Raw genomic sequence first — 12616 nt, forward strand, 5'->3', positions numbered from 1 at the left:
GCTGATTCTACCCAAGTCAGGCCATTGATCGACTCGGGTACAACCAGCATGACGGCTACAACCATGTTCTCCTGTGTTCTCCCATCAGGGACAGCTCCCATGCCCTCCCCCTATTGGGAGAACACCAATGCTCCAGGAGAGGGATTCCCCCATCAACCCATGGCTGCAGGAAAGGAAATCGTATGATCTATGGAACCCCACCCAATTGTTTTAAGTTTTTGTATAGAGAGGGAAAGGGTTAGAATTTATGTGTTTTACTGTTTCCTGTGTCCCTGCAGGTGAGATTTACCCCCACTTCATGTATGGTAATCAAACCTGACAGACATTCTCAGTTTCCTCAACTATAATAATTACTTTTATTGCTCTTTTCTTCCCCATTGCAGAGATTCCCCTAATGTGCTGTCCCTGTGATTACACAAGAAGTGAACTGCAATCTTCCCAACTCGAAGATAAGACAGAAATAAAATTGGAAAGAGATAATTTAACCCTTCCACCACACACTACTAAAAACTAAAGTAAAAGTCTTGTCTGTATTTCACTTTAAAGCAAACCTTTCAGGAAAAAAAAGCCCAAATGTGCACCTCACCCTGTACTATGCACCCTCTGGCATCTATATTTTACCATCATCAGTGTGTGAAACACCACCTGTCTCTCCATTGTGCAGCCAATCATCAAGCCAATACTGTCACGTGGAGTTGGTGGTACCATTCAGTATGCACTTGTTGACAGTGCTAAGTGCAGTTGACAATTGCCATTTACTGTACTTTGCAGGGGCAGCATAGATCTAAGTAGAGGGGGGCAATGTTAAAAAATAGTTTAGGAGATACAGGGTGCCCAGCACAGCGTGGGGATGGGTTTTATTTTACTGACACATTTTCTTTGAAGGCTTAATAATGATTTCTGCTGCCAAACTCAATAACGTAGGATGGGAGAAAGAATTGGGCTTACAGGGCCTTAAATTTTAAATGTTGTGACTATGTAAGTTGTTTGGCTGTACGTGAACTATTTTGATAAATGCTACCAGCTGAAAATGTGTTAAAATGTGTTCTGTGATGTTGATATTGCGATATATTTCTCACCAGCAAGTAAAGTATGCAAGCTTTCCAAACAAAGGCATATTAAAAATCAGTGTACTTCCTGTCATGATATGGAGGTTTAGTATTATGTAAAGTAAAGCAGTGTTATCTACTCCAGGCTTGGCTATAGGAGAAAATAGTAAGTTGACACTAATAATGTTTGGTTAAAGCCTTTAATTCGATTAAGGGGCCTTTATCATAAAGTTTATTATATACAGTATCTAAAATTTGTTTTTTAGCTGTTTGAAAACACTGAAATGGCAAAAAAAATTTATGACAACACAGTATAAACATGAAAATGAAATGTTTCATTGTATGTACATAAAACATGCAGATATTCATGCCTCACTTACACTCCTGTATTTTTAATAACTTACATCTAGACCTGGTTCCCCGTCTTTACCCTGTGAAAAGAATCACACACAATACTCATGATTTTATCTGCAACACCTCTGATTTAATTAGCAAAATATATACTTTTTTATTGAATAATTAGGTCTCCTAAATTATCAGTCTCGGCTAACAAGTACAACTGTAAATCATTATGACAACCATGGATAACTCTGCAAATTTCGGTTTGCACAATATCATAGAGGAGAGAGCTGGAAGGGAGTGGAATTGTTAAATTCACAAATAAGGACCAGCAACACAGACAGGACACATTAGCACTTAGAGGATGTAAACATAGGCTGCCCTATTGACACTTTGGTCAAATAATAATCGCAATGATCACAGTTCAGAGTCTCATGGTTTGTACCTCAGCAATCCTTCTCATAATGTCTGACTGCTGTAAACATGGAACCAGTGCTGCTATATAACACTGGCTGCAAAACTCTGCTTGCCTCCCAGATATCATATACTGTACATGTCTACTGCTTCATACATTGTGAAAACAGAGTAAATCTCAGCTGAATAATGATGCCCGCCTGTGTATTTTTTGGCTCATGCCCTCAAGCCGGCCATGGGTTGTAGAAAAAAAAATCATTCAATTACCACATCAACACAGTCAGTGTTGATGGGAGAAAACCTCCTGCAGAGCAAAAATATTCGCTTTCAAAATCTGACAGGCTGCTTGTATCCAAGTTAATCAATCAATCAACTTGGGTACATTCAGCCTGCCTATACATGGTTCAAATTTCGGCTGGTCCTTGCTGAACCAGCAGAAATTTTTCTATGGCTTTAGGCTGTATTGCCATGTGTTACAACAACCCTAATTGCCTAACAAGCAGCAGATTGAATCCAGTCCACGTAGTTATATATACATATATATATGTATATATAGCAATATACAACAGGGACATGTTTGACATCTGCAGTTCTAAAGTTGACCTGCTCTAGCCATTGTATTACTGTGCAGCTGTATTACTGTACAGCTACACCGAATTAAGGCTATCTGGTGCGAAAGGCCTCACTAGCCCCCTTTTTAACTGAGAATATAGAATACAATAAAATTGATGTAGGGTGCTCCCTGTTGGTGAGACTGTCCCCAAATACTAGTGCAATTCACTCATAGAACATGCTCGGCTATTAGGCAGGATCTATACTTATCCCCTTAACTCAAGATACCTACCGCTGTATGTCTAATATGATTATTGAAAAGTGCCAACTAATATCTTCTGAAATTAGAGTATAACTAAAGGCAAAACTTTATTTTTTTAGTTTTGGATTGCATGGAGAGGGATTCGAACTCCTGTCAGGTTTTATTCCTGCCTGTGTCCCTGTTAAGGAGATTCATCCTCTCTATTTGTCCTGTTTACCATTATCATTGAAAGTGAAAGTAAAAGAAAATAACACATTTTGATTTGTCTCTAGAAAAGTAATAGGGGGGATTCCCTTAATTTGCAAGGATTTCTGCTCACTTCCTTTTTTGGCTAAAGGTCAGGAAGTGAGGGTAAATTTCCCCTATGGGACACAGATGGCAAAAAACAAATCTAACAGGGGTTATAACCCTTCCTGACTCGATCCAAAAAGAAAAAGTTTTGCCTATAGTTCTGCTTTAAGCCACCAGGCTTTTCCATTATACCACCTCACACATTGTATAGCATCTTGTGTGATGAGGGTGCTTAGGAGTGGATGACATACATTGTCTTTTTGTGTTTTGGGTTTTAATTTTTCTCTCTGTTTTTTGTAAATTGCAATACTAACCCTTAATCAAAAGAATTTTAAAAACAAAAAGTTGACCTGATCTTACCCCAGAGGATGAGTTGCTCTTCAGCTCCAATGACTTGCAGATGGACTTTTAACTTAAAACTATGATTAACTAAAACTGGAGTGTGTGAAATCTGGTACAACTGTGCATGGTAGCCAACCAGCTTCTAACTTCAACTTGTTCAATTAAGCTTTGACAAAAATCCTGGAAGCCGATTGGTTTCTATCAAGAAGAGAAGAAAAGATTGATCGCACACTTGAATCCAAAAGATGCTGTAGAAATGTCTTTATTGTCATGAGCCAGACAAAATTGCAATGATGATCAGTTGATGCGTTATACGTGAAAAAAAAGTGCTTGTTCACAAGCACGTTTTTTTTTTTTTTGTGAAACGCATCAACTGATCATCATTGCAATTTTGTCTGGCTCATGACAATAAAGACATTTCTACAGCATCTTTTGGATTCAAGTGTGTGATTAATCTTTTCTTCTCTTCTTGATATTGCCTACGGTGATAGCACCTTGGATCGGGTGTGTCCATTTTTTGCCTGAAGTGGTGTGTGCATCCTTGTTCTGTTTCCTGATTGGTTTCTATGCAGAGCTGCACCAGATTGTGCACTTTCCAGTTTTAGTAAATCAACCCCATGGTGCTGGATGAATAAGTAAATCCAGTGTTAGTGTGGCCTTTGGGCTGTAATTACGACTATATTTAGTTTTGCAATACTATCCCAGAAGACGGGCCTTTCAGAAAAATGAATTCAGCCCGAACAATGAAAGCTGCATTACTTTTTACATGTTGTAGAGAATAATAGAGCAAGCTGTTTGCTTAGAAGCTTGTGTTTAATGTGCCCTTAGACTCAGTACAAATTGGTCTCCAAATATAGCTCAACACAGGTGCATTAAGGCTGGAGGCACTTAGCCAACCAAATTATGACTTACAGGTAAACCATACGGTCCTCTAGGTCCTGGATCACCAACAACTCCCCTTTCACCCTGTAAAGGAAAATGTAGGTATGCAAACACTTATGTATAATCTTTAAAGTGTTTAATATTAATTTTCAATCCAGCTAGTGTAAGTATCTGAAATCTGTTTTTCTACCATGTTACCACATGCCAGCTAAATGGTAAATTTGAGATTTCAGTGGGATTACCCATCTATGCTGAGAAAGACACCATATGACAGAAGCCAACAGTGCAGTTTTGTGCACAAATCATCCAGAGGGAAGACAGAAGGTGAGGAAGTGACAGGGAGTAAACAGAAGTGAAGAAGGCGAAAAAGGAACGGCTGCACTCCTAATACGATGCAATGAATTTATTTCAGGAGATCATGAAAACAAGTACATAGGCATATGGCAAAAGGCATAAAAGGTGATGCTTTTTACACGACTAGCGTGCTTCGTCAACAAGGGAGTAAACAGAGTTACGGAATCTTGCAACTTCTCAAATGTTTTTCAGATTTATCGCATTGCAGAGGTGGGTGGATCCCAAAACTGTGTTCTATTCTAGATATTTTGGCAAAAACAACAATTGCTGAATGTTCTAGCTGTATTTTTTTTAGCTGTCTGACTGTTATTTAAAAAATTCTTTTATTACTTTCTTACCCTAAAGAAACTCTTGAAAAATCTGTCAAAGGTGTGTTTCTTTTCTTTTATTTACAATGTTTTCCTTGAAGGTAAAATAGTGCATATTATGACTTAGGACATATTTAGAGTTTTTATTGCACTATTTTCTTTTGTCATACCATAGAGCAGCCTTTTTTAACCTGGGTGCCCAGGCACACCGGAGTACCTTAAGGATTGTCTTGTCAAAATATCTAAAAATTGCCCAAAAATTGTTTATAAGCCAGCAGATGTATCAAGCCTGCCTTTTAGTTACACAAAGCCACAGGTTTTCATTGTTCACCATTACAACCTTCTAGTCACCAGTGTCCTAACAACCAATGACATCATCGGTTGCCTGCAAAGCATTCTAATTTGCCCCTCTGAGATTAGCACTGGCGTCACATTAGCTGAGTGAGGGAGAGAAACTGAGAGAGAGAAGAAACATTGGAATACTAATCAGTACCAGTGTGTTTTTATTGGTTAAACTAGATGGTCTTTTTTCAGCCAGACTAACTATGTAACTATGTAAGAGTGCAAAGGTATATTTTCTTTGGAAGATTAAATCGCCTATATCGTTTATTGTCCTATGTTTGTTGCATTATGTAAAACTATTCGTTTTCTTTTTTACATTTTAGAATGTGGAGCTTCAATATTGTGTAGAATTTTAAAGGATGCCTTGACTGAAAAAAAGGTTGAGAAACACCTCTATAGATCGTAGTAATATTTCATGGCAAACATGTGATTTTCACATTTGTACATGCTTACGCGCATATTTATATTATTGTACTAAATAAAGACATTTAGAGATTAGCCACCAGAAGGTGCTCTTAGTGGCGTAGTGCAATTATTTCCTCTTGCTATCTTAACAACTGCTGATATCAGCTATGCTGGGACTGCATTTTTTTTTTTTAATGAATAGGCTGGCCCATAGGAGTTGATTTACTAGAGGCAAATAGGTTGTTCAGTTTGCAATGTAAGTTTAAGTTTACAAGGACATTGCCACAGAGCTTAGTGAAAGTTTAATTTTGCAAAGAATGCACAATCACATACAAGGAAAATCACTTGTTCTTGTACATGATTGGATGATGGCTTCCAGTGAAGCTTCACCTCCTAAGAGAAAATTCCCTTGCAAACTGAACAGCCCTCTTTTTTTTAGTAAATCAACCCTATTATTTTTCTACATCACCTTGACTAGCAGCCAACATCTATGGATATGTGGATGGCTTCACCTCATTCACTAAGCTCTGGGGAAAATTTCCTTGCAAAGTGCAACTTCATTTAAAAAAGAACAGCCTATCTGCCTTTAGTAAATCAACCCTATAGGCAAGAATTGGGCATAGGTGCAGTAAAGTGCAACAGCTGTGTAGCATTGCATAGCAGAAAGCACCATCTGCTTATGTAATAAACTAATATCGCAGCTCCCATGTATATGAATACAGGCATACCCCACTTTTAAGTACACAATGGGGTTTATTTACTAAAGATGGAAAGTGCAAAATCAGGCTCACTTCTGCATAGAAACCAATGAGCTTCTAACCTCGGATTGTTCAATTAAGCTTTGGTAATAAAACCTGAAAGTTCATTGGTTTCTATGCAGAAGTGAGCCTAATTTTGCACTTTCTAGCTTTAGTAAATAAACCCCATTGTGTACTTAAAAGTGGGGTATGCCTGTAATTATAAGTTATACAAAAAGGTTTTTTAAGTAACACGTATTGATGATTATTTAGATCAAGCTATTCTCTTTTACATGTTTATTTATAAAAAATGAAAAGATGCACGTTCCCAAAGAACTATGTGCATAACCCTCACAGGTCTCGTAACCAAGGTCCATGCCAATTAGGAATAACCATCTTTGGCAAGGATTTTCCCTGTGGGTATGGACTTTGATTGTTATATCATGGATTAATAGACCATAGATTGTATGTCATTAGGGAATCCACCTCACAGCGTTAATAGAGATGTATTTTGACCTTTTTTTTTTCTGTTCTGAAACCCAAGCTGATTTTTACATATGATATCAGTTTGGTTAGTCAGTAATACATGATTAGTTGGGCAAATTTCATGCCTTTGGCCACACTTAACGTAACTTAACATTTTCTACATACCCGGTCTCCTTTTGGACCTGCTGGACCAGGGGGACCTAGTGGACCATCCGTGCCCTGATAAAAGGAAAAAAAATAAGATTCAGTATAACTGTTCTCTGGAGCAGTTTTGCTGGTGGGTCCTTTCTCTTCCTTTCTGGCAGCCGCATAGAAAACAGAAAGTATGAACGAGTAGAAACCTTGTTAGAAGAAATCATGCAGAGGTGACACACTGTATGACAAACAGTAAGTTAACATCACAATCCAGGATACATAAAACATAACAAGGCACAAACATGAAACATTTTATAGACCCAGAGATTAATATTCAGTCATAATAGGTTCCCTGCTTATTGTGATCTACTGTATTTACTGAAAGAACTGCATTCTATTCAGCAAAAAGAATGAGTTTCCTTGATGGTGGAGACTGACTGAGACCTAGAGCCTCCAGACACTGAAAAGATAGACACATGCCGGCACAGGAGAACTCATGCTGGAAAAGTTGAATCATAAAGAGAACAGAGACTGAGGCCATTCCAAGAAGATCATTGAAAGATTGTTTAAGAACAATGAGTACTGTAATGTAATACACAACAAAAATGTAAATGTTCTATTATTTAAATGTATAAATTCCTATATTCAAAGCCCTTTCTTAAATACCATTAGCTATTACAAGGTTGGCAAAGAATAAATGGTAGGAGTAAGATTTTTTTAACCCCTCTTTAAAACTTTGTATAACAAATAACTATATATTTATACTAACACTTGTCTTTAGTGTAATCCTACAATATGATTTGCTTAAAAGGAGAAGTTGGATTCTTTATTTTAAATCCTCCGTGTATTTACACTAACTTTAATGGCATCCCAGTCTTAGTCCGTAGGAGTCAATATTGAGTTGGCCCACCCTTTGCAGCTTCTACTCTTCTGGGAAGGCTGCCCACAAGCTTAGGAGTGTGTCTATGGGAATGTTTGACCGTTCTTTTAGAAGCGCATTTGTGAGGTCAGGCACTGATGTTGGACGAGAAGACCTGGCTCGCACTCTCTGCTCTAATTCATCCCCAAGTTGTTCTATTGGGTTGAAGTCAGGACTCTGTGCAGGCCAGTCAAGTTCCTCCACCCCAAACTCACTCATCCATGTCTTTATGGACCTTGCTTTGTGCACTGGTCAGAACCATTTGGTGGAGGGGGGGGGGTTATGGGGTTGTTTTTCAGGGGTTGGGCTTGGCCCCTTAGTTCCAGTTAATGGAGCTCTTTTTTTGTATATTATCTTTTTATTATTATTCAATTTATAGAAAAACACGATTACAAAGCAGATAAGCATATCTGCCCTTCAGCTTACTCATTACATCATTTCATTACAACATATATATTTCCCATATCCCACCCCCCTTCCCAGAAAGAGAAAAAAAACAACAAACAACCTCTCTCTCCTCTCTCTCCCCCAGTGAAGGGAACTCTTAAGGCTTCAGCAAACAAAGACATTTTGGACATCTTCATGGTCCCTCCATTTCCACTCTACAAGGCTCTGGTCCAGCCGCACTGAGAGTATGCTGTCCAGTTCTGGTCACCAGTCCTCAGGAAGGATGTACTGGAAATGGAGGGAGTACAAAGAAGGGCAACAAAGCTAATAAAGGGTACATAAAAGAAAAAGAACCGCGCTGAAAAAATGTGTCGTTGAATGCACCAATAAAAAAGCAGCAGCATGCAGTGCGATAACACAAAAAGTCCAAAATATAATAAGAAAGCTGCGCTAAAAGGGATAGAAGTATGTCCAAAAGATTATGAACATCCAATGGAAGCACTTAAAATCTTGCAAACACCATGGTGTGCACACATAAACAAGGTGAAGTGCCCGACCACCGTAGCTGTAGATTAGGCTTACCAGACAGCAAGCATTAAAGGCAGATGGCTTTCAACCCAGCCAGGGCCTTTAAGTTTTGCAGATGATCACGAAAGGGATGGCGATTCGGATGATTGAAATCCCTCACTTACTCCGGCTAAGGTATCCATTCCCTCAGTACATAACTTCTATTTCGCAAGTATATTCGGAGCCATCCAGGAGGGTGACTTTAGCCTGCATGTTTTTGGGTCTTTTCACAGATTTCAGAGGGGATTTGGATTTCCGATGTGTCTGGACTGGACGGAGCCGCCGCGCTGCTCACAGTACTTACCACCCTGCCCGCTCAGAAACGGGCTCCGAGCCTGACTCCAAACAGGATCAGGAGAAAGACCAAAAAGATTCAGCTCAGCAGAAGGAGACGCAACCAGATCAGCAGCCTGGTGAAGATAATCAGAACGCACTAGAACATTTTCCAGCAGCAGCGGCACACAGTACACCACTAAAAAGTGAAAAGAACTCAGACAAAGACTGGTATAAAGAAGCTGCTGCAAAACAGCTCGACTATCAACAACTTGAAGACGACAAAGCCTCTCAGAAATCGGCATCCAGTAAACTTTCCAAATCCCCTCTGAAATCTGTGAAAAGACCCAAAAACATGCAGGCTAAAGTCACCCTCCTGGATGGCTCTGAATATACTTGCGAAATAGAGGTTATGTACTGAGGGAATGGATACCTTAGCCGGAGTAAGTGAGGGATTTCAACCATCCAAATCACCATCCCTTTCGTGATCATCTGCAAATTTAAAGGCCCTGGCTGGGTTGAAAGCCATCTGCCTTTAATGCTTGCTGTCTGGTAAGCCTAATCTACAGCTACGGTGGTCGGGCACTTCACCTTGTTTATGTGTGCACACCATGGTGTTTACAAGATTTTAAGTGCTTCCATTGGATGTTCATAATCTTTTGGACATACTTCTATCCCTTTTAGCGCAGCTTTCTTATTATATTAAAGCTAATAAAGGGTCTGGAGGATATTAGTTATGAGGAAAGGTTGTGAGCACTGAACTTATTCTCTCTGGAGAAGAGAAGCTTGAGAGGGGATATGATTTCAATATACAAATACCGTACTGGTGACCCCACAATAGGGATAACACTTTTTCGCAGAAGGGAGTTTAACAAGACTCGTGGCCACTCATAAAAATTAGAAGAAAAGAGGTTTAACCTCAAACTATGTAGAGGGTTCTTTACTGTAAGAGCCGCAAGGATGTGGAATTCCCCTCCACAGGCGGTAGTCTCAGCGGGGGGCATCGATAGTTTCAATAAACTATTAGATAAGCACCTGAACGACCGACACATACAGGGATAAACAATATAATACTGACATATAATCACACACATAGGTTGGACTTGATGGACTTGTGTCTTTTTTTCGACCTCACCTACTATGTAACTATGTAACTATGGTCCCAACTTTGTGGGAACAGTTTGGTGATGGCCCCTTCTTGTTCCAACATGACTATGCATCAGTGCACTAAGCAAGGTCCATAAAGACATGGTTGAGTGAGTTTGGGGTGAAGGAACTTGACTGGCCTGCACAGTCCTGACCTCAACCTGATAGAACACCTTTGGGATGAAACAGAGCAGAGACTGCAAGTCTGGCTCTCTCATCCGCATCAATGCCTGACCTCACAAATGCGCTTCTGCAAGAATGGTCAAATATTCCCATAGACACACTCCTAAACCTTGTGGACAGCCTTCCCAGAAGAGTTTAAGCTGTTATAGCTGCAAAGGTTGGGCCAACTCAATATTGAACCCTACAGACTAAGACTGGGATGCCATTAAAGTTCATGTGCATGTAAAGGAAGGTGTTCCAATACTTTTGGTAATATAGTGTATATTGTTTGACCTGTTTTGTTGAACAATTCCTTTTTTTGCAAAATAAATTTAATGTTGATACTTGAGGTGCATTATACTACTAGGGGATGTCTGTACTTTTTCAAAGCAGAACTGAAGGCATTTTACAGCAAACTGCAAACAGGCAGGCTATTATCGCAGAAGAGACATGCAATGTCACTGATAAAATACACCTAGCCGCCTGCTCACAGTCTTCTGTGGCATGTAAACTGAGCTGCTCATGCACAGCTCAGCTTACTTCGTCAGCCCTTTCCCTGCGCGCCGCAATGACTGACTCTTGCACATGCACAAACATTGTGTCATCCCATGCTGGCCAATAGAGATGCCCGAAGACTGGCACCTAGAAAGAAGATGCCAGAGCCAGCAAGGGACCTGAACTATTAGACTGGAGGTTAGTAAAGTGCTTTGAGCTTCACTGAAGCCTTGGTTCACACTGACTGCAAGAATGAAATTGTGTGAGTTCAGCTGAATTCACACAATTTCATTCCTGCATGTCAGTCGTGACTTCAGGGACGATTTCAGAGACATCTGTGCGGGTTTCTGCACAGATGTCAATGGAAATCGCACCCCAAAATCGCTAAAAGTAGTACAGGAACTACTTTTGGAAATGCAGCGTTGCACCGATTCGGGCACTGCCATTGTCGGCAATGCCCCTGATTTGGCATGCGATTTGACATGTCAAATCGCATACCAAATCACATCAATGAAAACCAGGGCTTAACCTGTGATTTATTTACACGATACACTGGAGTATAAAATATATAATGTATCATATAAAGCCGTGATTCACATTCTATTACTGTCTAAATTAAGTCCAAATTCTATTAAACTGTCCTTTTTTCTAGTTTTGGATACAGTAGTAACAAGTTGTTATTCCTGCCTGGTACCCAACTAAAAATATTTTCCTTTACTTTCTGTTCCTGTGATGTCTCTAAAAGAAATCAGTGGTGTGATTATCATCAAAACAGGAAGGCACAGGCAGTAGGAAAAACATTGTTCTAACCCTTCCCCACTTTACAAAAAATGTGTTTTGTCTGCGACCCTGTTGGAGGGATTTGCCATCACATCCTGTTATTGGGAGGAAGACAGACATCAATATCTGATAGTCATTAAAGGCCTTCCCTGCACTAAAATAAAATAAAAAGCGTGTTGCAGTGTAAAAGACACTTCGTACATGGTTATTTAAAAAAATCATTTGCTGTGTTCAAGCTCCTTTTAAATATAGCTTTCCACCATGGATTCAGAAATTTAAATAAAAGGTGACAAGAGTAGGGACTGTCTAATGCTGATTATTTGGCAAAGGTAGTTCAGTAATTAGATCCTATATGACAAATTTGCTTCAATGCGCTGCAAGTAATGAGTGATCTTTATCTAAAATGTTATAAATTTCTAAGATCCTTACATTTCTGTTTAGTAAGTTTGTGTACTGTTTATGGTTATCCTAGAGTTCAGTGTTTGTGACAAAGATAGGACTCACTCACCCTGGGTCCTGGCTTTCCGTCTAAGCCAGATGCTCCCTGTATGATTGGGTGGAAGTACAGACGATGGGTAACACATAGGTGACAAGAACGTGAGATTAGTGGGCAATGAACATATGGGGTAAGAACAACACAATACAGGTGACCACATTGATCACTGAGACATGGCTGTATGGTTCTCATGGCCTTGGGTGCTCTACACAACCCAGCAGGAAATGGCCGATACCCTTGCAGGTTAAAAGTCAGGTTACCAACATACAGCAAAAAAAAATGTCTTCGCATTTAAAACAATGATATCAAACACAGAGCACAGGCATATACATCTATTTATTATACAGTATAATAAGGCAAGGAGAAGGAGTTCATATTACCCTGATATGAGACCAGTAAGCAGAAATCAGATTGTTTTGTCAGTAATCACAATTTGCAAATCATCTTTGCTTTTGTTGTGATTACTTATTTAATGTATGTGACAGAAAGGCAA

The 12616-nt window shown here is 39.5% G+C and overlaps 1 protein-coding gene across 1 annotated transcript in view; it reads right to left on the reverse strand.

Moving 5' to 3' along the window:
- COL25A1 (collagen type XXV alpha 1 chain) overlaps positions 1–12616 on the reverse strand; it is a 657401-nt gene that overhangs the window by 11588 nt on the left and 633197 nt on the right. Inside the window, exons 31-33 of the mRNA XM_073602240.1 lie at positions 6929–6982; positions 4162–4215; positions 1454–1480 (exon numbers count right to left, since the gene is read on the reverse strand). Coding sequence (XP_073458341.1) covers positions 1454–1480; positions 4162–4215; positions 6929–6982 — 135 coding nt within the window. The remainder of the gene's footprint in view (positions 1–1453; positions 1481–4161; positions 4216–6928; positions 6983–12616) is intronic.

This window comes from Aquarana catesbeiana, linkage group LG01 (genome assembly GCF_042186555.1).
Source record: "Aquarana catesbeiana isolate 2022-GZ linkage group LG01, ASM4218655v1, whole genome shotgun sequence".
NCBI lineage: Eukaryota > Metazoa > Chordata > Amphibia > Anura > Ranidae > Aquarana > Aquarana catesbeiana.